This window comes from Podarcis gaigeae (genome assembly GCF_964106915.1).
Source record: "Podarcis gaigeae genome assembly, chromosome: 7".
NCBI classification, from domain to species: Eukaryota; Metazoa; Chordata; class Lepidosauria; order Squamata; family Lacertidae; genus Podarcis; species Podarcis gaigeae.
The window spans coordinates 25,553,671-25,580,367 of NC_139683.1; the positions used below are offsets into that span (position 1 = coordinate 25,553,671).

Genomic DNA, 26,697 nt, shown 5'->3' on the forward strand with positions numbered 1-26,697 from the left:
TTTAACCAGCCCTCTGGCAACCAGGTGACCCCCAGATGTTTTGGATTACAAATCCCATCAGTCCTATGCAGCTGTGGTTGATGGGAGCTGTAGTATGAAGAGCGCCAGCTTGGAACAGGCTGTTTAAAACAGAACCAGAGCCACACTGATTACTTTTTCAGTTGCTGTTTCTCTCCCAGCTATGAGTCATCACAAGTTCCTTGTAGAGGCTCATTTTTGACAGCGTTATCTTATGATTGGGCAGGCTAATCTCCTTATCTGCAAACTGAACCACATCAATGTACTTCTTATGGCTAAGGCAACGGAATATGGATGACCTTGATCACATCTTGCTGTAGTATTTTGGCCACACCCAGGAGGCTGAGTTCTGTTAGTATAGTGATGCAAATTGCTCTGATGGGAATGACCTCTTCACCAGCAGTTTCAAGTGAGATTCAGCTGTTGTTTTTAAAAAATGAATGTGAATCCCAGAAGGGACCCTGGTAATTCAGGACACTGCCAATCTCAAAGGAGGGGCAAAAACAAAACAAAAAACCCACATTGCATTTAAATGCAACCCAAAGGCGGTAGGCAACACCTACAGTTTTTAACCAGAAAAATTATCTGCCAGCTGCTTTCTGGTCCTTTAAAATTCTTTCCTATCTTATATCCAATGCAAATACCAAGTTACTCAATTCTATCTTCAGAATGGTCCTGTGGGGTAGGCTAGGCTGAGAGAGCGGATAGACTTAAGCATCTCTACGCTAAGCAGAAATTTGGGACTTGGTCTCCACATCAAAACACAAGGGTTTTGCCTCGATTCTGATCACATTATTTGGCAGCAAGTTCCACAGAGCTTTAAGGAACTTTTATTTCTTTTCTTCTTTGGAAAACAGGTATGCTGAGGATTGCAGCCTCCGCTGGGGTAGGCTTTGGCAATGCAGCTTTGTGTACTTCAATGAACCCTGCTTCATTCACTCTGCTTGCAATGCCTGCCAGTCCTGAATGCTGTTTAAGCACACAATGGAACTGTTTCTTTAACACAGATAGGCAGTGAAGCAGTTAACAATGATGGCTGTAGGTGTAATCCACACCATCCTACTATGACAAGACTTTCACTGATTGCATTTGCAGGAGGGCTCCTGTCTTAAACCAATTATGCACTCCCTAAGATGCCATAATGCCTTTTGTCTTGCTACAGTAGACTCAACACAGCTTCATAAATGGCATTTCTTTCTCCTTTCTGGGATTTCACATCCACGTATGCTCTTGGCAATGCCTGCTTGTGCTGCGAAACAGACTTGCAGTATTCACGCAAACCCCACCTCCCACCCCCATTTCTCTCTATCTTTCTCTTTTAAATGCTATTGTAGTATATGATTGGTTTAAATTGCTGTCAGCTGTTCTGGGGGGTGCATAGCCAACAGAAGGGCAAGATATCATTTTTCATATGAATAAATACATTAATGAAGCAGTCCCAGCATTTATCTTTGGCAACTGATTTGAATATCTGTGAAGGGTCTCACCACTAAAAGAGGCTTAGCTGGTGCTTAGGGCACAATCATTGAAGCATCAAAGTGGTCTTCAAGGGGAAATCTGACCTTTGTTGGACTTCCTTACACATTCTTCCCCCTTTTTTGTATTCTCATTACTTATTCCCACCAAAACCAAGGGGCGGACTCCTAATGTAGACTGAAATAATGCAAGGATGACACACATTAGCACCTGACATATGTGCATTTACATGTCAGCATATATGTAAATTTTATCTTTTAATATTATTTTTATTTTGAATTACCTATTGGGAGGCACCATGTTTCAGTGTTTAGGGCTTCTAATGGTCTTAATCCAGCCCTGAATTTAATCAAAAGCAAAGGATATCAGCACCAGCATGGGCTGGTTAAAACAGAAAATGCAGAAACAATCTTGTCACTGTGCTGCTGCAGTTTGAAAGGATTATATAGGGAAAGATGATTATAATTTCCTAAATGGTAATTTTGCACAATGTTCATTCAAAAGCCTTGGGGTTGGTCTGAGTACTCAATTTGCTTAAATGATCACTGTTGGGAAGTGTTTTAAACAGGGGTCAGCAACCTTTTTCAGCCGTGGGCTGGTCCACTGTCCCTCAGACCTGGGGGGGGGGGGCAGACTATATTTTTTTGGGGGGGGAATGAACAAATTCCTATGCCCCAGAGATGCATTTTAAATAAAATCACACATTCTACTCATGCAAAAACACCAGTCAGGCCCCACAAATAACCCAGAAATGCATTTTAAATAAAAGGACACATTCTACTCATGTAAAACATGCTGATTCCTGGGCTGGATTGAGAAGGCGATTGGGCTGCATCCGGCCCACGGGCCTTAGGTTGCCTACCCCTGGTTTTAAACATCTAGGGAGCAAGGCCTGGTTTTGTTTGTTTTCCCCTTTCCCTTTGCAAGCCACTTTGAGGGGTTTTTTTTAAAAAAAATCAAGCGCTGTATAAAATTTGGTAAACAAATGCCAGTTGCAGGAAACTGCAGGAGAGAGTGCTCTTAGAATCATAGAACTGTCAAGTTAGAAGGGATCCCACGGGTCATCTAGTCCAGCCCCTTGCAATAAAGGAATCTGGTAGTGCATTTGGAATACTTTGTCTTTAATTTCATTTTAGGGGCGTGGTAACTCAAGATTAGAGTCTCATGCTCTACGGATTGAGCTATCTCGGGTTATTCTTTCACTCAGGTCGTGCTTGAAGGCTTCCCGCAGGCAGACATCCGCCTGGTCATTGTGAGAACAGGCTGCCGGACTAGGTGGGCTCAGCTTAAGCTCTCGACTTCCTTATAATGACTTACTAATAATTGTATACAGTACTGGTTAGGATACTACCAGTACTTATTTACCTATAGATCGTATTCTATTACCGTCTCAAGCACTTTTTCCTTTCTTTTTCTCTCCTCCCCCTGCGAGAAATTCCCACCCCCCACTATTATATCGAACATTTCCCATGTTCCTGACCACATGCCAAAGCCTGGACACAGCCCTGCGCGCTGCAAGAAGGTCCAGCACCCCTTAACGGTGTTTCCACCGTCTCCGCCGCTCCCTCCATCTTTGACAGCGGCCTTCCTCCTGGCTTCCCGCGAGCCGTGTTTACATTCTGCCGACAGGTCCACGTTGCCGAGCCATTCGGCCTTCTGATTGGCCGCGGCGCGCGGCGCGGCTCCGCCCAGAGGTGGAGCCCGACGTGGCGAGCTGTCTAAGCGCGCGTGTTGCTAATGCCAGGCCGAGAGCCGCGGCCGGCGCAGGAGCCATTCTGGTTTCGCGGGCTACCGGGAACGCAGCTGACACGGCTTTGCAGGGTTCACGAGCTGTCCGTGCAGTCGGTATGTGAGAGACGCGCAACAACGGGCCGAGAGGACGTTTGGGGAGGGAGCAGGGCTGGTTGCTTCCATAGCTGTCAACTTTCAGATTTGAAAATAAGGGATCAGCAGCCTCACCTGTCCTGGGGAGCCTCGAAAATAAGGGATCAGCAGCCTCACCTGTCCTGGGGACAGTCTAGGGGATATCTAACAATCCGGAATAGCAGCGGGAAACGGCGCTGGAATAAGGGAATTTCCCGCAAAAAAGGGAAGGTTGACAGCTATGGTTCCTTCCCCCACCTGCCTTGGCCGGGGGCTTCTCCCCTCCCGCCTCGGCTGTCAAAGGCCCATGGGTGCCAACTCCTTGGGGCCCTGGGTGCCCGAGCACCCACCCAATTCCCCATGAAGGGGCCGGGCACTCACACATTTCGGGGCCGGGGCCATCCATGCGCACTGCATGGCACCCACGGCCCCGGAGAACCCACGATCACCGGGTCAAGCTCTTGCAAAAGCCCCGTCGCGTCTCCCAGTCGCGGGCACAGCCGGTTGCCATCTACTAGCAGGAGGCCGGCCTCGGAGGCGAGCGAGCATTTGGCGGGACTGGCGGGGGAAGCGGGACGTCCTCCTCAGGGGACACTCTTACGCAATGTCCCCTCCCGGGGGCGGGGGAGGGAAGACGGACGGGGCGCGGGTATGGTTGGGCGCCGCGCGGGAGCTTGCACCGGGCGTGCCTAAAAAGCTGCCCTGCTGTCATTGCATATAGTATATTTTGGGGGGGGGGGTGTATATATATATTTAGTAGTGTTTCCCCCTCCGAGGGGAAAAAAAAAGCCAGCAGGAATGACCCGGGGGTTCCTATCTGTCCGCGGCTGGGAATCCGCGAGGTTCGTCCTTTTTGCAGCGCTGGACGCCGGGCGCGCTCCACCTCGGGGTTCCGGGGCGGTCGGGCGGGAGAACTCGCAGCCCGGGAACTGCAGGCGGCGACGAGAGGGCTGAGCTGGGACCCAGGCCGGCGCATGCGCAGGCGGCGCCCTATATAAGCGCCTTGGCGCCGGCGCCAGCTGAGAACAGTCCAGGTTTGGGCGGCAGCGGCGGCTGAGGTGCGGTCTTGGGGGGTCTTCTCTATGGGGCGGGAGGGCGGCAATGCTCGGGAAAGGGCTGGATGGCGGGCGAGGGTAGCGCGGGCTGCTGGCGCCCTGCTGCTTTCGGCCTATATGGGGAGGGGGGCTGGCTTTTTTTAAATTCCCCCCTCCCTGCGTGTGGTGAATGTCCTGGCGAGGAGGGGGCTGAGGGTGCCGGGGCGCTGCTTAGGGGGCTGCCCCAGAAAAGCGCTGAGGGGGGAGGCAGCGGGCGGCAGGGCTCCAGCGCCGGCTGGAGAAGGAAGCGGAGCCAGAAGGCGGGATGCCCGCCCTCCCAGCTCGCCGGCCGGGCTTTTTTTGGAGGGAGAATGAGGCGGCGGCGAGGAAAGAGCGGGGATCCCCCACCCATCCGGCCCGGGGGGGCCTCTCGGGGGCCGAGGTGGGGGGTGCCGAGGCGGGAAAGTGAGGTGTCTCCCCTGCAGCACATTGTGGGGGGGAGTTGCTCCCGGTTTTTCCTAGGGCGTCTCTGCCTTTTTTGGGGTGGGGGCGATGGGGGTCTCCCTATGGGGGACCCTTTGCACCCCCGCCCCACCCCCGGCAAACCTGTTCCTCTCGTCGGTGTGGTCTGGGAACTGGCTCGGTCGGCCTGCCCTTGCTGGGCGTGTGAGGCTTTTTTGGAGGGAGAGCGACTCCCTCCTCCGGGGCGGGGGGCGGGGAGCCCGCCTGGTGGCTTCCCGGGCTGCCCCGAGAGCACTTGCCCCCGTCTTTCGCCCCCTGACCGTTCGGGGGTTTTTGCGGGGGGGGGTCTTCACAGAGGAAAAGGTATGTTTCGGGCGGCGGAAGGGATCTTTCCCCTCCCCTGTTGGGCTGGAAGGCGGGAGAGGCAGGTTGGGGTGCGGGGTCCGTCCTGCAGAAGCCCCCCGCTTTGGCTCCGGACTCGATTTATTGGGGGACGGCGGAAAGAGAGGGGGGCGCTTCTTGCTTGGGGAGGGGGCTATGCTTGTGGGTCTTTCCCTCTCTTACTGTCTTGATGCAAAGAGGGGGGGAGCAATCGGGGTTTCTACTTCTATCCCTTGCACCCCCTCTGTAACATTTCCTCTTTTGCAACCCCAATATATAGGGGCATGTGTAAGTGTAGGCGGGAAATGCTTTTCTTAAAGAGAGAGAGAGAGAGCGCGCTCTTGCCCGCCCCCCCCAAAAAAAAACTCCCGCCGGTATCGCTCCCCCACTTTTTAAAAAACACTGTGCTCTTTTCTTCATTATTATTTTTTACGTTTCACCCTCTTAGGGCCAGCGGGAGTTTCACCCGCATGCTGGATGGAGGGTGGTGGCAGAGTCCAGCCTGCTGTTGCCGCCTCCTGCATTTACCCGCTTTCTGTAAATTGGCGCGGGCCGGAGAGCCGCGTATAGCTGGCTCGGCAGCTTGGGGGTGGGGGGGCTCCTGAAGCTGCTGCCCCCCGCCCTTCCCGCTTGGCAGGGAGCGGGGAGAACAAATGGCAGAAAGAGGAGGGGGCAGCTCGAGTCTTTGTGGTTTACTTAGTTCACTCGAAACAAAATGTGTGTCTTCGCAACAAGTCATCATAAGTGATAAGATCCTAGTGAAAGTACTGTAAAGCTTGGCAATCTCCTTGCACATAGGATTTGGGCGTGTAAACTATATTCATGTACAGTAATAGCTGTTTATACACATGCAAGTAGTCTCGGTTCCTGACAATGCTATGTATGGGGTTTGATTCTGAGCGCATGGGACGTACATATTTGCGAAATATGCAAACTAGCACTGCTTATGATTGATGGGGGTACAAAACTTGCAAGTCAGCAAATCTTACCTTGGGACTACATGCTCATAGCAGAGTTCTCTGAGGAAGCAAATGGAATGGTGCCTGGAGCAAGGCATGAAGTGGAACAAAATGGCTACTGGCATTGATGCTGGGAGGCAGCAGATGGAAGCTGGTTGAACCTGAAATTGACCAGTGAGCACATGGATGATGAGAAAGGGTGACCTTCAGTTTTGTGTGTGTAAAGAACTGTTGCTTTGAGCTGAGATGTAGGGAATTAACACAGACCACCCTTACTAAGAAGGATTGCGGGGTAATGTACTGCCAGTTCACTTCCCTTAATTCAGGTGTGCAGGGTTTTTCAGGGACTGGAACATGACTAATGTGGGCAGTTTGCCCAGATTTCCTGTTCCAAACGCAGGATTGTCACGAGGTAACAGGTGCCTGCCTCCCTGTGGAACACTTGTAGGCTCCTGGCTGTACATAAAAATGCCTTGCCCACGATGTTGGGCAGTTGCCATTTGGATGTTCTTGGTCTCTGCTAATTTCTGGAAATATCTTTGAGGTTTAGGCAGCAGGCATGCACACACTGGGAGCTGGACTTAATTTGAGGGGAAGGACTGTAGCTCAGTGGTACAGTATCTGCTTTACACATTCAATCCCCAGCATGTCCTGGTAGTGCTAGGAAACAGCCCTGCCTGAACACCTGGAGAGCCACTGCCAGTCAGTGTAGACAGTACTGAGCCAAATGGACCAATGGTCCAGCTTGATTTAAGCCATGAGCTAAACAGCACTTTGTATGTACTTTGGGTTAACCTATAGTCTTCTCTCATTTGCAGGCAACTACCTGGAATCCTAATAAGATGTCAAGGCGCAGGTAACATCACTTTTATAATATGCTAGCTGTATACAGTCTGACTGCAACCCATAAATATATGCCATCATAAAAATAGTCTTTAAGGGGCCACAGTGAATGTATAGCAATGCTCTCTGCTGCTGTCTTGATGGGAAAATGTATTTACCCTTCCACAGTAGTCGTTTACAAGCCAAGCTGCACCAGCCCTGCCAGGATACGTCTCCTCAAGAACTGCAGCTGCCAGAGTCTCTTCAGAACAGAAAAAGGAAAGCAATGCAGGTAAGTAGGAATTGAAACAGTCTCCTGGAGCCAGATGTGGTTAAGAATATGAGCAGGATTGCCTTGTTCAAGCTGAGACAAGAATTCACGGCACTGATATTGGTAAAACCACCTTTTTCTTGGCCTCATCCTCGCATCTGAAATGTAGAGATAATGGGTGGAATTCAGCATCACACTATTACAAATGTTCCGTCTGTGCAAGCATATCAACTTGCCAGATGGGACAGTGGTACACTGTTCTAGGGGTTCTCCCACCCACTCCAGAGCCAATTTCAGGGACGTACAGTACATGAGGAGAGGAGAAGGAAGCTCCATTGTGGAAGCCTTTGAGCAGGCCTTCTGTAGATAGGATTTGTTAGGTGAACCCCACACCCATATTTGTAAATAAAGCTGACATTGGCACCTGGCACTCTCAAGTGGTAGCCAAGAGGCTGCTGATGTTGATCCTTGGTCAGCTTCTTCCCCCATCCCATCCCAATTTTGGTTTGTGTGGAGCTTCCCCAACATTTTATATTTTCCACAATAACGAAAGCAGCTCGTTGTTTCTGTGGTTTGCAGGCATCTGCCACAGATCACAGCTCTGTTGCTGCCTGTCCACACTGCCAAGTCAAGGGAAGGGGTGGTGGCTGGTGGCTGACACTAAGCAGCACTTTGTCAGGGAAGATTTTAAACCTCGTCCTGGCTCACTTTGCATATCACTTTTTAAGAATTCTGGCATAATCTGTGAAGGATCTGAGCAGCAAGACCACTGTGCCTGTTATTTTTTTGTATGATGTTGGATGCTATTAAGAGCATTCTGCTCTTGCATAATGTTTCCTCTGTTATCCCTTTTTTTGGTTAGGGCAAGTGTTTGAATTATCACTGTTTAATAGCTGTGATCGGTGGTTGTGCATATGTTGCCAATAAATGACTTTCAAAAATGAATAGTTGTGCACTGACGGCTTTAATGCTCCTATTTTTGAGGGAGGGATTTGAAATTGAGGGAGCCCTTGATGTACCAGGAGAATTTGGCTTTGCTTGGTTGCTGCTTTGCTCTTAATCAAGGTGAATCTGTTTTCCAAAGGACCCCACGAGAACAGAAGAGGTCAACATGAGACATCAGTATGAAATTAAGGTAATAATGACCTGCGTAACCATTGATTTTTAACTAAGCTGGTCTGCGTTCTTCAGTATGTGTGAGAGTTTAGACTGTTAACGCGGTGTCCATTGTGAGCAGGAGGTTCTTCACTTTTTGTCAGGGAAAGCATAAGGGAGAATTAATGACTCCAGCTACATAGTGTGTGATTTGTATTCATTTTGTTGTGTTAGCTGCTGCAGTTTGTGTTCAATGAATATTTCACCACTGAAAAACTTACTTTCAACTTCCAGGAATGTATAGTGTTAATTATGTCCCTTCCCAATATCCCACCTAATGTCTTACTGCTGCAAGGGTTTGGATAAAATGCTTTGGGATTTGATTTGCAAGGCCTAGTAAACATTAGCTGGTTGATGATCTATTCTATGTGACAGTGAAAAGGTTTCCAAAGGCTGGCACAAATTCTGCTACTCATAAACTATCTTGCTTTGTGTTGTATGTATTTTTCTCATGCTAGCTCTTAATATCTCATTTGTAGAGTTGTTGGCCATCTACAATATCAGGCGGCATCTCCCCTTGTATTATAATAGAAACTCCTCACAAAGAAGCGACAACCACTGATTTTTCCAGATTCAAAAAATACAGGTTCAGAAACCTCTTCATAAATCCATCACCTCTACCAGAACTTAGGTAAGTTACCTATAACCAAAAGCAATTGTGATGCTGCTATACTATATATATTAGCAAAGCGAATGTAGTGCAAAACCCCTGTGTTGTTCACCAGTTTGTATTGGTGGGTAGTCTTGGACTTGGAGCTAGTGGCATATAGAAAACACAATGAGGAACACCGCTAATAAAACCATCTTGTTTTAGTCCTTGGTCTGAATGCTTTGCCTATCATCAAGGGCAATATGCGAGCTGTGAAATTTTGATGGACAAATTATATTCCAAGGTGTCATCTGTGTTTGATAGAAATTGCACATAAATCTGGCATTCTATGAAAAATGTTTTAAGATCATGTCTGCAAGTATTGCTGCTGTGTAGTCTATTATACTGCTAACTTTTTGGAACTGCACTGACTAGAATAGTCTTCCTCAGTACAGTGCCCTCCAACTTAGATGTGCTACCTCCCCATATAGACTGCATCTCCCCATATAAACATACCTGGCTCTGCAATTATCATATGAGGCCCTTTGTGGGCCCCTCCATGAGAGGCCCGGAGGGTGGCAACACAGGAATGGGCCATTTATGTGGTCGCTCCCCATTTGTGGAATGTTTTCCCCTGGGTGGCTCACCTGGTGCTTTCACTACACATCTTTAGGCACCAGGTAAAAGCGTTGATAACCATGCTGTGAATATTTTATGGCCTTTGAAATGAAGAGGGTAATTGATTTGTTTTTGTTCTATTACGTATTTTTGTTCTCATTACGTTGTGAACCACCCTGTGATCTTCGGATGAAGGGTGGTATACAAATTTAATCAATAATGGGGGGACTTATGGGAATTGTAGTCGTAGTCTGAAACATCTGAAGGGCATCAAATTGGGGAAGACTGGACTACAAGAAGGTGGTGAAATTGGGAACAACACATTCATGCATATAGTAAAGTGAAGCACCTATACCATATTTTTCCGTCTATAAGACATCCCCTATTTTGGGGGACTCCAAATTGGAGGATTGCTCAGAGTTGTTTACCCTTTTTTGGGGGGGAGGATTGCTGGAAATCGCTCACCCGCTGCTGACGATCGCATGCGTTGCTGAAGACACGCCGCCGCCAAATGGCTGCCCTATTGTCGCAGCAGCAGCCAATCACCAACAGCCCTTCTCATAGCTTCCAATCACTCACACTATCACCACTGTGAATCTCCTGCTCACGGCTGTGACCAATCACACAACCCCCCCTGCACTACCCAAGTATAGGACAAGGGCTAATTTTAAAGCTAACTTTTTAATAAAAAGTCCTCGTCTTATAGACGGAAAAGTACGGTATGTGTTGGTTGCCATGTCTTTTCTCTCTCCCTGCCCTGCTTGAGTGAAATTGACCAGAAATTATGTAAGTTCCATTGTTCTGAAACTGCCCAGTTGTCAACCTTGTAGTCCTAATAGTCATTCATTGTTGTCAGTCAGAAAAATCATTTTTCAACTTACCTGACGGAAAACTTGTTAGTTTTGCTTAATGACAAAATGACAATAATTTGAAGCAATTGTTGAAAACTTATTGTCTTCTGACAAGTCTCTACAGCCAATTAAAAGCTGAGTGAGTTGATTACTGAGTAATATCTACCTCTTTTCAGCTTTTGCCCTTGAAGGCATGCAACACTGACCACCCTTGATTGGATTTACAAACCTCAAAGCAACTCCATTTGATCAGGGGCAGCAGCTGAATGGAAGAGCAAGCACCTTTTATTATGCTTGTCATTGGCATAATTAAATCATAGAAATGGTGCAGGGGTGAAGGATTGAAGCCTCATGCCAGGAATACTACCTCAATCTCTTATCTTGTTAGGAGTAGCCATGCTGTGAGACCTTTCAGTTGAGAGGGGCTAAAATGCTATAAAGAAATGTTCTCCCACCCCTTCAGCTCCCTTTAAAGTCTGAAAAGTCAGATACAGCCATCTGCATCATATGTAGTCTGAAGGCAAATGGACTTTTCTTTATCAGTTCTACCTCAATTGTTTTTTTAAAAAACTGTATTTCATGAAATCCAAACAAGCTTCGAGTAGAACCCCTTTGGAAAACTAAGGTCATTAGAGTTTGGAGACTAGAAATAATACATCGAATGCACTAAATCCAAGCAGTTGGCTTCGTCCCATTGAATTCCAATTTTTGCTGAGACCACGTATTTTATGTCTTTTTAAAAATAATCTGGAATTTAAAATGTCTGTCTTTGATTTTAGCTGGGGAAATTCTAAAGATGTCTGGTTCAACATTCTCAAAAAGGAGAACAAATATTCTCACTGTAAGCATTTCACATCTCTACACTCCAACTTGCAGCCACACATGAGATCAATCCTATTGGACTGGCTTCTGGAGGTGAGTATTGAACTTATAAATGTAATGCGTGTATAAAGGACAGTCCTGAGAAGTAGCAAGACTGACCCAGAGTGCTTCCTCCCCCCCCCTTTAAGTATTAAGCTTGTTTATATTCTGCTTTTCCAAATTGTGCTGAAAGCAGCTCACAAGGTTAGTCAGCATATCAATATATAGCAGGGGTCAGCAAGGTTTATCTTGCCTGGGCCGGATCGGTCCCACAGAGATCCCTTCGTGGGCCGGATTGGTGTGCATGTGAGTGCACGAGCCCATGATTTTCAGCATCTGCACATGCGCAGATGCAATTTTCAGCATCTGCGCAGACACGATTTTCGGTGCCGCAGAAGTGAGTCTCCACACTGCGCTGGTTTAGCGCAGCACACGAGTGGGCAGCTCAGTTCAGGGGCGGCTCGGGGGCTGGTTAAACGACCTCCACAGGCCGCTTCTGGCCCATGGGCCTTAGGTTGCTGACCCCCTATATATAGCCACAACAAAAACATAGGCATAAATATATCCCCTGCTGAGTTGCAACTTTAAAAAAATGTTTTGTCTCGCTGTTTGTAGTATAGTGACTGTGAATAAACAAAGCTTATTCTGTAACAGGTATGTGAAGTATACACGCTCCATAGGGAAACTTTCTACTTGGCACAAGACTTTTTTGACAGATTCATGCTGACTCAAAAGAATTTAAACAAAACCATGCTTCAGCTAATAGGAATTACAGCCCTGTTCATTGCTTCCAAGCTTGAGGTAAGTAGCTGTCAGTGAAACCATTCTACTGTTGACAATATAGCATTTTAAACCCATAATTATGCTGCATGTCCTTTACAGACAAAGGCCCATCCCAGTATAGCAGCTGAGTAAGAAATGGGTCATTTTCTTTTGATTAAAGTAGCTTGGTTTATTACTGAGGAAAACGGAAGGTCTGTGTTGCACAATTTGCACACTGATATAGCAGCTCTTGGAAGTGTGTGCACGCTCACAAATGATAGCCCTAATTGCCATTAGCAAATAGCTGCCTGTGTTCTTAACCCTCAGAGTTCTTACTAGGATTCTGATTACAGGGAGATGCATCCCTCAGTAACTGAAGGGTGGGAGTTTCCTAATACTTAGCTGAGACTGAACACTTTATTTTGTATCCTGTCTGCTTTACAACTTGCCTTTTCACCAAGAACCTCAAGGTGACCTGCATTGTTTTCCCCATTTTATTCCCACAACAACTCTGTTAAGCTGAGAGGTGGTGATTGGTGTAAGCTCCCGCAGTGAACTGAATGGGGGTTTGAACCCTGGTACTCACAAGGGACACGGGTGGCACTGTGGTCTAAACCACTAAGCCTAGGGCTTGCCGATCGGAAGGTCGGCGGTTCGTTGCTCGGTCCCAGCTCCTGCCAACCTAGCAGTTCGAAAGCACGTCAAAGTGCAAGTAGATCAATAGATACCGCGCCAGCAGGAAGGTAAACGGCGGTTCCGTGCACTGCTCTAGTTTCGCCAGAAGTGGCTTAGTCATGCTGGCCACATGACCCGGAAAAACTGCCTGCAGACAAATGTCGGCTCCTTCGGCCAGTAAAGCGTGATGAGTGCCGCAACCCCAGAGTAGTTCGCGACTGGACTTAACTGTCAGGGGTCCTTTACCTTTTTACTCCCTTACTTACTTTTATTTCTAGTCAGAAACTCCAACCACTAGAATCATAGAATAGAATCCTAGAGTTGGAAGAGACCACAAGGGCCATCGAGTCCAACCCCCTGCCAAGCAGGAAACACCATCAGAGCACTCCTGACATATGGTTGTCAAGCCTCTGCTTAAAGACCTCCAAAGAAGGAGACTCCACCACACTCCTTGGCAGCAAATTCCACTGTCGAACAGCTCTTACTGTCAGGAAGTTCTTCCTAATGTTTAGGTGGAATCTTATTTCTTGTAGTTTGGATCCATTGCTCCGTGTCCGCTTCTCTGGAGCAGCAGAAAACAACCTTTCTCCCTCCTCTATGTGACATCCTTTTATATATTTGAACATGGCTATCATATCACCCCTTAACCTCCTCTTCTCCAGGCTAAACATGCCCAGCTCCCTTAGCCGTTCCTCATAAGGCATCGTTTCCAGGCCTTTGACCATTTTGGTTGCCCTCCTCTGGACACTACCACACTGGCTTTTGCTAAGACTTGCTAAAAGAAGAGCACCGATATGTATGCCTAGCAGGCAAAACATCATTTGAATGATGCAACATGTTTTTGCTGTAAACTTCACCATCTTTTAATGCACTCTATGGGCCGGGCCTGTACATCTTAAAATGTTTCAATTAAGCTGGCAACTGATGAGATCCCTAAAGATCTCAAGCACAGCTTAGGTTGGGGACATGGTAAAGGACTTGGGTCTAATGGTCTGGCTTCAAATTTCACCTCTGAATCCTGCTTTGTGACAGTGGTGTTTTGCAAGTCAGACCTGGGCAAGTGACAGTGGTTCAGTGAAGAAGCTTTTAGACTGTCCTGTGCAATTGGCCTTAGGATTTCATGGCGTTGCCAGTGAGCTCATGATATGAGACTTTGCACAGTAGTGCCACTTCTGTGAAGTTTCTTCTCCATGTGTGGGGATCAGTGCATAACCATAGTAGCTGAGGATCTATATCAGCAAGTGCTTGGCTCTTTGCTTTTTCAACTGCTTGCCCACTCCTACATGGAAATGAGGATCTGCAGCTGAGCCTATAAGTTGGCATGCTGATGGCTGCTCTCCCATGGGTGGTAACAGGAGCCTAAAAGCATCTGAATATAATTTGTGAAATTGAAATAGCTGTGGTATGCAGAATAGGGTTGTAAGAGAATGGATCAACAAGTCTGTAAGCCCTGTTGGATTTGCTGTGGTTTGTTCTAACATTCTGTCTTTTTCTTCTTCCTTTAAGGAGATTTATGCTCCCAAACTACAGGAATTTGCCTATGTTACCGATGGTGCTTGTAGTGAAGATGATATTATAAGAATGGAGCTCATTATATTAAAGGTAATAAAATGAAGATGCTGACCATTTCAGCACACATTTAAGAGTCTGCATCTTAGGAATTACTCTATTAGTTGGTTAGCTAACATGGTGCCTTCCAGATGTTTTAAGTTCAATTCCTATTACTCTGACCATTGGCTATGCTGGCTGCTCCTGATGGAAATTGAAGTCCAAAACATCTGGAAGGGCATCATATTGGCTTCTTAGGCAGAGCAGATTGTATTTATTTATTAGCAATGTCTCCAAAATCTGGAATCTGACTCTGATGTGTACTGTGAAAGCTGCTTGGATACACTCTGTGAAGAAGAGTTTCGATTTGATATCCTGCTTTATCACTACCCGAAGGAGTCTCAAAGCAGCTAAAATTCTCCTTTCCCTTCCTCCTCCATTTTAAGCTTTTGTATTTTACAGAAGATAATTCTTGACCACCTTCTCAGGGCTGGGAAGAAGTGGAGCTATGTATAAAGCAGCTAACATCTCATGCCAGTGTATATACATCCTGGAATGCTCTAACATTACCCTCCGGGATAAGAGAATTGCCTGTGACTTGAGCAACTTTACTTGATTTTACATAAGAACTGGTTTTGCTTGGCATTCTCAGAATGGGAGCGCTTAATCGGAGGTGGTTTGTTGCCAGTACCAGGAGAGGGCACTGGGATCTTGTACATCTTTTCAGGCAGGAATGGGGAATCTGTGGCCCTCCAGATGTGTTGATGGGAGTTGGAATCCAGCAACATCTAGAGGGCAACACAGGCTCTCTATTCCTGCTTTAGGGCATTGTGCAAGGGTTTAGTCTTGCAGAGCAGTAGATGAAGAGACCAAGCGGATTTCTGTATCATAGGATGGCATGAGGGGAGGGCTCACAACTTGAATTCTGCTTCATTCTACACAAATAATGCTGAGCATGTTGGGGAGAAGGAAAAAATACAGAACTGTTCTCCCTGGCGCGCCAGTGCTACAGTGCAGAAACAGATGTGCACACTGCTGTGTGAGAACTTGTGCAGGGTTTTGGGCCGCGTGAATAAAAGTTTACTTGCTAAGTTTGTAGATGTAAGCATCATGCCCTAAAGCCTTTGTTATGATGTTCACACATGTAGGCTCTAAAATGGGAGCTGTGCCCAGTAACGATCATCTCTTGGCTGAACCTTTATCTCCAAGTGGATGCTCTGAAAGATGTCCCAAAGGTGCTGCTACCTCAGTATTCTCAGGAAAAGTTTATTGAAATAGCACAGGTAAGTTCCTATTCCAGCACATCTGGTGCATAAGAGCACCATACAGATGCAAGATTTCAGCTCAGGTAGACAACTTGCAGGGTTCATGTTTGAACACCAGGAAGATGACATTGAGGGTACAGGGCAAGAATCAAGTGATGGAAATTTCTTCAGTGCTTGATCATACTGCTGTCTCCAGCGGTGGTCTCCCACAGACGACTTGAAAATTGTGGAGGTTCTTGGCAGACCACGTAAATGATTTTTTTGCCTGTTGGAGCAATTGTGCTAAATGCTGTATTATTTTTAATTGTATTTTAATTCGAGCTTTTCTTATATATTGCATTGTAATACAGTAAAATGCAGAATAAGAGAACATGCTTGTTGCATTGGTTATAAAGCCTGTATGATATGACCCCCCCACCCACCCCTGCTTCAAAATATATGGAGGTACCCAGTTCACCTGGTCTCTGGATGATTCAAAGCAGTGCTTGGTTGCAAACAAATTATAAGATGAGAAACCTTCAGTGCAGCACATTGAGCTCTTGGCAAGTGGATACACAAGACCATTGGTTTGGATTCTAAAATGTGATGAGGAATCTCATGGGCTAGCATCAGTGCAGTGTTGATCTCGAGGACTCAGGATGATTATGTGAGACTGTAGATTGCAAATGTTTTCCAAATACATTTGATCTTAATTCAGTTAAAATATTTTTAACATCTGGATTCTATTAAATTAATTCGTAGACGCAATAGTCTGAAGTGTTAGAGGAACCTCCGTGTATCAGCTCAAGCAGCATAAGCTTAGTGAAACTGGTGCTATTCCTAAACTCTAAGCAACCGACAGGCATTATTTGTAATCTTGCACCCTCATAATCCAAGCAATGGACAAGCAGCCATCCATCATGGATGCTTTAGTTGAGATTCCTGCATTGCAGGGGATTGGATTAGATGAGCTTCAGCATCCCTTCCAACTCTGATTCAGTGAGTTACTTCAGCTTGTAGTGATTAGCTATCAAATACGAGATTGGTTATAACCACGTATTTATACTAATAAATGTGGGTTTTTCCTTCCTTGCAGCTTTTAGATCTATGTATTCTAGATGTCAATTCTTTGGATTTCCAGTATAGAATATTGGCGGCAGCTGCACTCTGTCACTATACCTCAGTACATGTAGTTACAAGAGTCTCAGGTAGGATGGAGCATCTTTTTTGTTGTTACTCAGGTTTTCATGTCCTAGCTATTGTAAGATGTCTGAGGCTGCAATAAATATGTGGGCATGCAAACTGGCACATAAATATGTGGGCATGCAAACTGGCATAAACTGGCTGGAGGATACCTTTTTATTTTAGAAATAAAGTACAAGCAGGGCTCCTCAACAATATTGTATCACTGGTGTGTTACCCGATATTGTGGTTGAGGGGGCTGTTGGCTCAGGATTGAAAGGGGTAGTTCTCACTCTCTGGAGGGTTAGTTACGGAGCCTGCTCACAAATTGTGTCTGTGTACTTCTCAATAGGCTAATTTCCCCCCTGTTTCCTCCCTTCCACCTCTGCCCTTAGCTCATGCTTTCTCATAACTCTGCTGCCCCTTGAGCTTTCTCGCATTTAATCGTGCTACATTAAATTTTGAATTCTAGGGTTACCTCTCACTTTAACCCTGGGCACATTTAAAAATTGCCTACCCAAACAATGGGATTTTTCCTGTCTTTTACACAACGTCTCTTCATCCTGTTCTGTTCCATTTCTCTCCTCCATGTGCAAACTGTGATTACTCCATGCATGATAAGATTAATGAGAAACAAGAGGGCGTTTTATCTGCAGTTGTCACTAGCTGAATCTATTAGGAGTTATCCTTGGACATGCTGGGTACTACTTTATCCCTTTGCAATAGGAATAAGAATTGCTAGATCCTCTTGCCAGCACACCAGCCACTATCTTGGAAATAATATTTGGTAATATCTTGCACTTATGCTCATGTAGCTTCGCTGGGCTGTGGCTGTTTATGTCTGAAACAAGGCATATTAAACTCTGCACAAGGTTCAAAGTTTCAGAAATGCACAGTAGTGGTGAAACCAAGGGGTTCATGACTGTTGTTTTCTAGTTTTGAGGTTGCCTTGAGTCTGAAACTGATGGCCAATAATGAAACTGAAAGCTATTTCAGCGAGCGCAAGAATGTTAAGCTGTGAATGAGAGAAGCTAGAAACTGAAAATCTTGCCTCTGCCATGAACTCAGTAGTTGGTCTGGAACAAGCCACTGTTCCAATAGATTTGTTCTAGCATTATTGGCTTAGTAATATACGCAGAGTGCCATAAAGGCTTTTATTTGTAATCATGTAATTTTATTTACATTCTGTCCAACTGCTTATGTAAAATATCAAGTGTAGCTCATGTATGTTGTAGAGCAGTGAATAGGCATTATGAAGACCTCAACTCAAAATTTCTCTTTTATTATTAGGCTTGGAGTGGGACAGTATTGCAGAATGTGTAGAGTGGCTAAAACCGTTTCTTAAGGTTGCAAAAAAATCACCAGTGAAACTAAAGAATTTTAAGAAAATTGCAGCAGAAGACAGGCATAATATACAAACGCACACAAACTACTTGGACATGCTGGTGAGTTGTTTCTCCCACTCTGAGTTTCATGTTGTACCTCTGAGTGTTAAAGTAATGTCACATATCTTGCCCACTTCCAGTGTAAAAGTTATTTGGGCTGGCAAGACATATTTGTATAGCACTACAGAGATGTTTAAAGAAATTGGTTCAGGGTCAGGCGCTAGTAAGTTCTGGGCCAGATCCAGCTGACCCTTACGAGTGTTTCATGTTTTAAAAGACCCCTGACCATGTCCATACTGACTAGGGCTGTAAAGACAGTGATGTACATTTTTGGCAATTAATATAGTTGCATTAGAAAGTAAAACTAATGTATAAAGATAACTGAAATTTGAAGATGCATCTAGTTCTAAATACATGAACACAATAAGAAATAAGCTGTGTTGGAGCAGTAGTACAGTTGGTCTTTTATCAGTTAGACAGACATACTGTAAACAGAACCAATGTGCCCCCAACTCAGACTAGGTGGGCTACTGGCTTGATCCAACAGGGCTATTTTGACCAGTCACTAGGGTAGGGGTCCTCTTACCTCCATGAAGAAAAAGGAAGGAAATTCTTGTGTGTCAAAGTCAATGCCATTTGCATGAAAGATGCAGACCATGAGGTGAGGAGAGAGGGCAGTTCCTTTTCAAGGAAAGGGGGACTATATGTAGGAATACAAGGGAGCAATTTTCTGCCTTTGAGTCCACAGGCAAAAACTCTCTCATGAAGGAATGTGCTCTGAACCATAGGGGAATAGCAAAGCAGAAATTGCTTGGTTTACCATTTGGTGCATTAATTTAAATATTAATTGAATAGGATGAAGTCAACTATGAAGTAGCTGTTGCAGCACCAGGCCAGCTATCACCGGTGTCTACAGGAGGAATAATTACCCCACCCAAGAGTTCTGAAAAATGAAATCCCTGGACAACAGGAGTGTGTGCCAACCTGAACAATATTGTAAGACTGTTGGAAAATACATCCTGGACTTTTTACACTTGACAAGTGGTTGGGAAGACTATCAAAAAGAAGCTCACATGCAACTTTGCAGCCCAGTAAAGAACAGACTATGAATTTAACTGTTCAGCAGTCAGAATGAACTACTACCTGTTGAATGGCCTCAAGTAACGGAGTTTTTTGATACCTGTGGGTGAGTGTGTCAGTGGTTTAGCTATGTATAAACTCAAGATATATTCTGCTGACTTCTGTTGATAGCACATTGTACAGACAACTTCTACACTCAACAGCATTAGTCAGATTTTAGAAGCCTGCATAGCAGTGTAACTGCTACTGGGAGATCAATCTTGTTACTATACTTGTGTAGTATAGCTATGAGATAAGGTGAAACTGGTTTTAAGCATTGGCATAGGAAAGCGGGGGTGAGAAGAGGCTGCAGTTAAACATTGAAACAACTTCTAAAATCAGCAGGCAACTTAAGCAACCAGCATGTAACTGGAACAACACCTGCTTTACCGTGAATAAATGTCACATACTACCTCTTTCCTCATGAGGTGCTATCTTTCCTTTTATACAAGAAAAGCTGAAGTTAAGACTGTTCTGCAACAGCTTAAGTACTAGGGAGAGTCATGCTCTGTCCAAGGTAGTTTACTGTCCCTCTTTATGCCAGCTTGCATTACAAAAGCTAACCTGCTTCTGTATAATCTTGTAAAAAGAAAGGAAGAATTTTTAAGTTTTCTAAATAGGAAAATGCCACACAGTATGTTTATAAATTTGTAAAAAAAAAAAAAGGTCTTATGCGTTAATAAAGTGTTGGAAATAACTTGCAGCTGCCATCTTTTATCTCGCTCTCTTAGAAATGGTGCTCTAAAAGTAAAGCTTTGCCATTGCTTGAAGAAACTTCTTTTTCCGTCTTTGAGCAGCAAGCTGTAGCACTTCTTCTGGATTACTGGAATTCAGCTCAGTCTGCCCAATAGCTTTAATCTAAGTATTGAAACAAGCATCAACATAAGTTAGTACTGGCAATAAGCAAGTTCTGAGAATCATTTCAATGTTTTATATGCAATGCATATTGTTTATGTAATGGCTGCACAGAAGAAAGCACATAGTAGCAAAAGGGAGGTACTATTAAGTCTAGAAAAGAAACTTAAACAGCAACTTACTGCTATTTGTTTCTTGTCTGTCTCCCCTCGCTTATGATGAAGGTCTGAAATACAATTAAGGAAACCTAGAAATACAATGAGCAGGACTTTATATAGACAGTTTTCAGATCCTTTAGCCTCTCACAATTATTAAATACTCCTATGAATGGAAGTTCTGCTTTATTATCTTTTTCATCTTAGTAAAATAAATCATTTTAAAATGTCATAAATACAACAAAATAGAATCGTGGAATCATACAGCAAGAAAAATAAAGTGACGTTTATATACTTTGAAAGAAAGGATCCTTCTGTGATTACAATTCAACAGTATAAGCCACCCTGGTTTTCAAACCAATCCCATGTGGCTGTTTTTATAAAAGGATACATGTCAAGTATTCCAAGATGGTAATATCCCAGATGTAGTCATAATAGGAGTCCATTGCATCATGGCTAAGAAAGAAATCTTTAGTTAATGTGTGTCAATGCATTCAAATGCACAGTATGTGGAAATTTAAAACCTTGCTTACCTATTTTGCTCCTGAAGTGCTTTAAATGCAGTTTTATAATCTATTTCTCTAAGAAACTGGCACAAAATGGCTACCTAGAAAAATTGAGAGTTGATAAAATGTAACTAACTCCTGATAAGGGAGGCTCATATGTCATTTATATTATACTGCAATACATCTTATACTATACAAGTCTGCTTTTTATTCTAGCAGACTTATACTGGTAGGAGTTGTTTCTAGGTACATAGCGGATATATGCCTTACCTGCGTGTGGCAGTTGAGCAGAGAACAACATTTTATCATTCGTTTTATCACCTGGAGAGAAATGGATATACCATTTTTAGTAAGTCTATAATGTATCCAATCATCTGAGATAATCATCTGATACTCCAGATACAACTAACCCCTCCACAAAGCACTAAGCCTGCTACTTTTTTTGGCTGAAGCTAGAAATAATAAAGTAACAGAGCAAATATATCTGGCAACTATATCAATTATTCTTTTGCTTAACATGAATTTCTACAGGCTTCTGGTTTACCTAGAACTAGATTTCTTTGGAACTGCTGAGAGCCTAGGGAAACCCATCGACTGAACTTGTGTTATCAAACTTTGAAAATCAGAGCCCTATTTTATGTTGAAGCGGAACATCTTTTGCTTGTTCGCTGACATGTAACTCACCTGATCTGTATATACATCTGGCGGTACCATTTTAGTAAAGAAATCCGAACACACAGCTCCTGCCTGAAGATAGTAGTGAAGAGCAGCAGAGTACTGATTGGTTGCTGAATTGGGGAGAGAGCAATAAAAACACAAGCAGTAAATGCCACGCTAATTCACTAAGCATTTATTTCAATTTCTATCCTGACTCTTTTGAAACAGCATGCAGAAGGTAAGATTAACTGAAAACAGCAGTAGTTAGTATTTATTATGGCAACTAAGGAAGCAAGGATAAAAAACAAATTTTCAGCTAAGCGTCTAGTCCAGGCTTCCTCAAACTCCACCCTCCCATCATCCCTGACCACTGGTCCTCCTAGCTAGGGATCACGGGAGTTGTAGGCCAAAAACATCTGGAGGGCCGAGGTTGAGGAAACCTGGTCTAGTAAGCCTACATTTCTGTACTGGCTGTGGAGAAAGAAGATTCCTTTCTGCATGAAAGTGCAGCTACAAACCTTTTATAATAATAATAAATAATAAACCTTTATTGTCACTACACCACCACCTGTGTGCAGTGAAATTAAACCTTTTAAGCAGGCTGGTAACCTGTTTAGTTTTGAAGCTGCTCTACAAGAAGAATGACTACTCATGAGACAGAACGCCCCACTTGCGATTCCAGGCATTGCTTCCGGAGGAGTCTCAAAAACTATTCTTCACCAAATCTTTCCTTATATCTTATATAACGAGGTGTGTGTGTGTGTGTGTGAAGACAGCCAGCAACACAAATGAAAGAGTGAGAGGAAGAAGTTCATTCAACTTACCAAAATAAATATCTGCTTGAATGATTAACCAGAAGTGATTATTTGAATTTACAGTCAGTGCATAACTGACCAACTCTTTGATAGTAACACCTACAGCTTCAAAATCCACTGACTGCAAGCTGAAAAGACAAAACATTTTATAGCATTCGTCACCTACTTTTAAATTGAAAGTGTAGCGCTTAAATTTTAAAGACGTAATTAAACTCTCACATCGTCATGCACTATTTAAACACATTTCCTGTGTAGGATTAAAGTACCCCAGGATCACAGAAATGCCACCATTTGGGCATGTTAAGTGTGATCAGGAAGAAGCAAGAGTGTTACAGCCAGGCTGCAGCATGAGCAACTTCATTTTTGTCTGCAGCTGGTCCTAAATGGCTCAGGACTGCAATACCTCAAGGACTGCCTCTCCCCATATAAACTGACCCAGACTCTGAATTCATCATCTGAGGCCCTTCTTCGTGTGCCCCCACCACAGAGGGTGGAAACATAAGAAAAGGTCTTTTCTGATTAATATTCTACAGCCTTTTAAATGTATTTGTGGAAAGGGGGGTTATTGATTTTTTTTTTTTCTGTTTCAACTAATTATTTGTGCTTTTATCTTGTATTTTGTGAACTGCCCTGAGATCTTTTGAAGATGGGTGGTGTGTACATCTGAAGAAGAATACAATCTCATTACAGTGGTCTAGTCAACACAGGAAAGAAGTCATGTGCAGTTTTCCACTTCATTCATTCTCCTATTCTCCCTCACCATTATCAGCCAGGATTAAATAACTCTCTTTCCAACTGTTCAGAATGCATTTCACAGCCATTCCAACAAAACACCTCAACCAGGAGATACACAGAGCAGACAGGGATTCCATTATTGGTGTTATACTGGCTCCAGTCTTAAAGATGTACAGCTACCATCCTACATGATGCACTGCCAAAACTGGCTTGAGCCACTCTAGGAAGGATGGGGAATTGCCCCATAACATTCCATATATATTCATTTGTCATAGTCTCTCCAGGCTGATCATTATCCAATTCCCCTAACAAACCCAGAGTCTCCTCAGGCATCACCCGCTGTCACATAAGCTTTAAGAAAGGCTCGTTAACACATGAGACTACTTAGTCAAGCACAACCAAAAGACATCAAGCCCTGAATATTCTAGATTTAACAAACAAGCATTGCTCTCTCCTGGGAAAACAGAATGGGAGGTGTAGTTCCTTGCATAATTGACAGGAAAGCCTTTTTATTCTTTAAAATGGAAGGTGCAGAGTTGCTCCTGAAAGACTGTTAAAATATAATTGCTGTAGTTTTTGCTCCATAAGACACACCTAGTTTTTAGAGGAGGAAAGGGGGAAAGCCCTGTTTTTGGGGGGATCAGCTCACAGTTGTGCAGCTTCTTTTGCAGAGGGAAAAAGCCCCCTTTTTGAGGATCAGCTCAAAGTTGTTGAGCTTACTTTGCAAAGGGAAAAAAATCCTGTTTTTATGGGGTTCAATTCACAGTTCTGCAGCTTCTTTAGGAAAGGGAGCCGTTTCTACAATTTTCTGACAGATAATCTAATAAGCCAGTCAGCAGAACATTCAAGGGGGCGGGGTCAAAAAGGGAGCCAGCGATTGACCACACATTCGCTCCGCAAGACACACAGACATTTCCCCTTACTTTTTAGGAGGAAAAAAAGTGCGTCTCAAGGAGCAAAAAATACGGTAACGCATAGATAACCCTTGAAACAAGACACTCAGGACCAAGAAGCAATCTGCAGACCCCCAGAAAAGCACATTTCACAATTATAATTGGAGCAAAAACAATTTTCTTACTTAGGAATGGATGATGGCCAAATAGAAATATGTTCTGCAGTAATATCATTCACAATGTCTTCCTAGAAGAGGAAAGAATATGATATGGGAAATGAGTCCGAGAGGCGGACATCAAAGTCAAATATTTATGATAAGAAGAGTACTGCACTTACCCGAACATTATGAAGCTTGACAAACAAAGATAATATTGTTGTCAAAACTAGAGGCTCCTATAGCGGAAAAACAAAAGTACATGATACAATGCTTCGTTTCAGTGTCAGGGAAATCCAGTTTTTCTTCGCAAACATTCAAAATGCTTATACAACTTTGAAACGAAATCTATATACATAGCCTCTTAGACTACTGATAAGGATATTACATGTCGTAGAAAATTATACAACTTCACACACAGGTTAAGGCCATTGTGCAAGAGATGCGTGTCATTCTTTGCATTTCTCAAGTCTAAGTAATAAAAAAGCTGCATGGCCTACGATGCACACTTGATTAAAACGACTGCCTTTCCAAATCTCACCAACATTTAAAAATATGGCACTGTACAGAACAGGCGTTCTTGCAGTTACTTGCGAAAATATATTTAAGTAGCAATTCTTAGGTAAGTTACCCAAGCTGTTTATCTATAGGCAAAAATTTATATGGCCAGCTGCATGTTTAGGGTTGGGCTAGTTGTATTCCTTCTATTCAGAACAGGGAGCTTGTTTTCTACCACTGCACTGTTGTTTCTAGACAGTCTGGTGCATATTATTGGTAATATACAATATACAGCTATGCCTGGGTAGCCCAGAACATGGTGCTGATAATGCAAATGTTGCAGGTTTGATCCCCAGATGGTACAGCTGCATATTCCTGCATTGCAGGAATGAATGAAATTTGGTGATTCTCAGGGTCCCTTCCAACTCTACAATTCTGTGATTCTATAATTTTCATTCTATGTATTTCTCAGTTTGTGGAGTCAAATGCAGCCTCTTTGTTAAATCAATTATAAAACAAGCAACCTAAACAATAGAGTCAATTTGAAAAAGGGGACTGTCCACTGAGCACACAGAAGTAGTCACCCATCTCTCTGGAGTTTGATTGATTTGCTTCAGTTTATTACATTTATTCTAGCATCTATCTGGAATTTGGCAAACTCATCCTGACAAAGGGGAATGCATCTCCTGTTACAACTCCCTTTGAACGAAGGATGAGGAAATAACACATTTCTCAAGAGAAAGATACTATCCGCCTGCAAAATATTTTCCTGCAACAGTGTTTTTTTTTACTGGGTTAGTCCATTGCAAAAAATTTAGCTCCAAACTCACCCGCAACTTTTTGATAAAAGAGAGCAGCTCACTCCTAAATAATAGAAGACATGTGGTTACTGTTATCAATTATTTAAAGTAGTTCATTATTTATATTTACTCAATTTATTTGTAAAAAGTTTTAAAAGCAAATTTTAATACAACAGGAACTACAATGTACAATCAACCATCAGACCTGAACCAAAATGCTGAAGTGTATCTTCATCCCAGAACAGGGTGCTATAAACTCTAAGGGGCTCAAATAAGCAGACCAGTTTTCTCTTTTCCCTCCCCACCCTTGTATTCAATTAATCCTATGCAATAATTAATTTAATTAGAATCAATTTAGGGGTGGAGCAATGTTGTAGCTCTTCCTAATGTTGGCTACAGGTACACCCATGTTCAGAAGACACCTATTTTGGCTTTGAGTTCTATTTTTTTAAAAAAACTATAGCAACCTACCTGTACATTATGCCCAACGTTGAGTCTCTCTGCTTTATTAAGCTCACTCTGCCATCATTCCCTCGTTTGTGTTGGTTGGTTACACTGCAGATCTGTACAACCACCTCCCAAAGGTCTTTCGCTGCCCGTCTACTTTCTTTGGGTCCAGGAAGATCTTTACATGTGGCAGCCAAAAGCTGTCCAAGCTAAGCAAAACACACCACCAGGAAGGAATAGTCAGTCTTTGAAAGCTCTCAATGCAAGCTACACAACCCAGAGACCTACTTCGGGGAAACCCAAAGTTGCTTGTGCATGTCCAGAATGTTTTACTCTTTCCTGGCAGCAGACAAACTCTTACACCTCATATAACACATGCTTTTGGAATTTAGGATTTCAACAAGTTTAGCACATACCACATTTTGTGAATCTTTGTACTTTTGTCCATTTACTGTTTTTATGTTTCCCAATTTGAACTATCAAATGGTGATTTTCTTGAGTCAAAATGAGAGCACCCCTAAACATTATTTTAGAAAAAAAGCACTGTGTGTACTGTGTTTTTCGCTCCCTAAGACGCACCTAGTTTTTAGAGGGGGAAAGCAAGAAATAAAATATTCTGCGCAGAGCCTGTAAGCAGCTCTCGCTTTTCTTGCTTTAAACCTTTCCATCCCTCCTCCCGCCTCACTGAGAAGCCAGCAGAGCAAGCTGCGCAGCTCTCACTGAAGCCAGCAGAGCAAGAGCGATAGCTGAGCAGCGCCTCTTGTTCTGCTGGCTTCCCAGCAAAGCAGGATGAGGGATGAAAGGGAGCCCTTACAAGGGAGCGCTGAGCAGAGCCCGGCAGCGGCTCTTGCTGGCTTTACCAGGAGGTGTGGGAAGGGACAGAGGGCAGTCCGTCAGTCCCTTCTC

At 44.0% G+C, this 26,697-nt stretch overlaps 2 protein-coding genes across 12 annotated transcripts in view; one reads left to right on the top strand and one right to left on the bottom strand.

Annotated features, from left to right (window-relative positions):
* Positions 1-3,216: 3,216 nt before the first annotated feature.
* Positions 3,217-19,969, top strand: CCNE2 (cyclin E2; the record flags this gene model as incomplete). Of its 4 annotated transcripts, none has more annotated exons than XM_083749812.1 (12): positions 3,217-3,339; positions 7,012-7,049; positions 7,205-7,307; positions 8,371-8,421; positions 8,921-9,072; positions 11,279-11,414; positions 12,015-12,161; positions 14,304-14,399; positions 15,494-15,628; positions 16,686-16,797; positions 18,062-18,216; positions 19,012-19,969. In XM_083749812.1, the coding sequence occupies exons 1-12, from the start codon at positions 3,232-3,234 to the stop codon at positions 19,108-19,110; spliced, it is 1,332 nt and encodes a 443-aa protein (XP_083605938.1). In that variant the 5' UTR covers positions 3,217-3,231. The 4 variants fall into 4 exon arrangements, with proteins under 4 accessions (XP_083605938.1, XP_083605941.1, XP_083605939.1 ...); XM_083749815.1 differs by lacking the exon at positions 3,217-3,339 and adding an exon at positions 4,342-4,415; XM_083749813.1 differs by lacking the exons at positions 3,217-3,339; positions 19,012-19,969 and adding an exon at positions 4,342-4,415 and having other exon boundaries at positions 18,062-18,405.
* The window catches only part of INTS8 (integrator complex subunit 8), a 28,380-nt gene continuing 17,587 nt past the window's right edge, over positions 15,905-26,697 (bottom strand). For 4 of the 8 annotated variants that reach the window (XR_014566950.1, XR_014566951.1, XR_014566952.1 and 1 more), the window contains exons 18-29: positions 25,816-26,000; positions 25,375-25,408; positions 24,229-24,285; positions 24,077-24,138; positions 22,273-22,391; positions 21,476-21,579; positions 21,062-21,112; positions 20,819-20,892; positions 20,677-20,741; positions 20,313-20,356; positions 18,723-20,133; positions 15,905-18,641 (exon numbers count right to left, since the gene is read on the bottom strand). Coding sequence is in view for 4 of the 8 variants with exons in the window: in XM_083749767.1 (XP_083605893.1) it covers positions 20,017-20,133; positions 20,313-20,356; positions 20,677-20,741; positions 20,819-20,892; positions 21,062-21,112; positions 21,476-21,579; positions 22,273-22,391; positions 24,077-24,138; positions 24,229-24,285; positions 25,375-25,408; positions 25,816-26,000 (912 nt within the window). In the remaining 4 variants the exon portion in view is untranslated. Of the gene's footprint in view, positions 20,134-20,312; positions 20,357-20,676; positions 20,742-20,818; positions 20,893-21,061; positions 21,113-21,475; positions 21,580-22,272; positions 22,392-24,076; positions 24,139-24,228; positions 24,286-25,374; positions 25,409-25,815; positions 26,001-26,697 lie in introns of all 8 variants that reach the window. The other 4 variants (XM_083749767.1, XM_083749765.1, XM_083749768.1 and 1 more) reach the window with 1 other exon arrangement.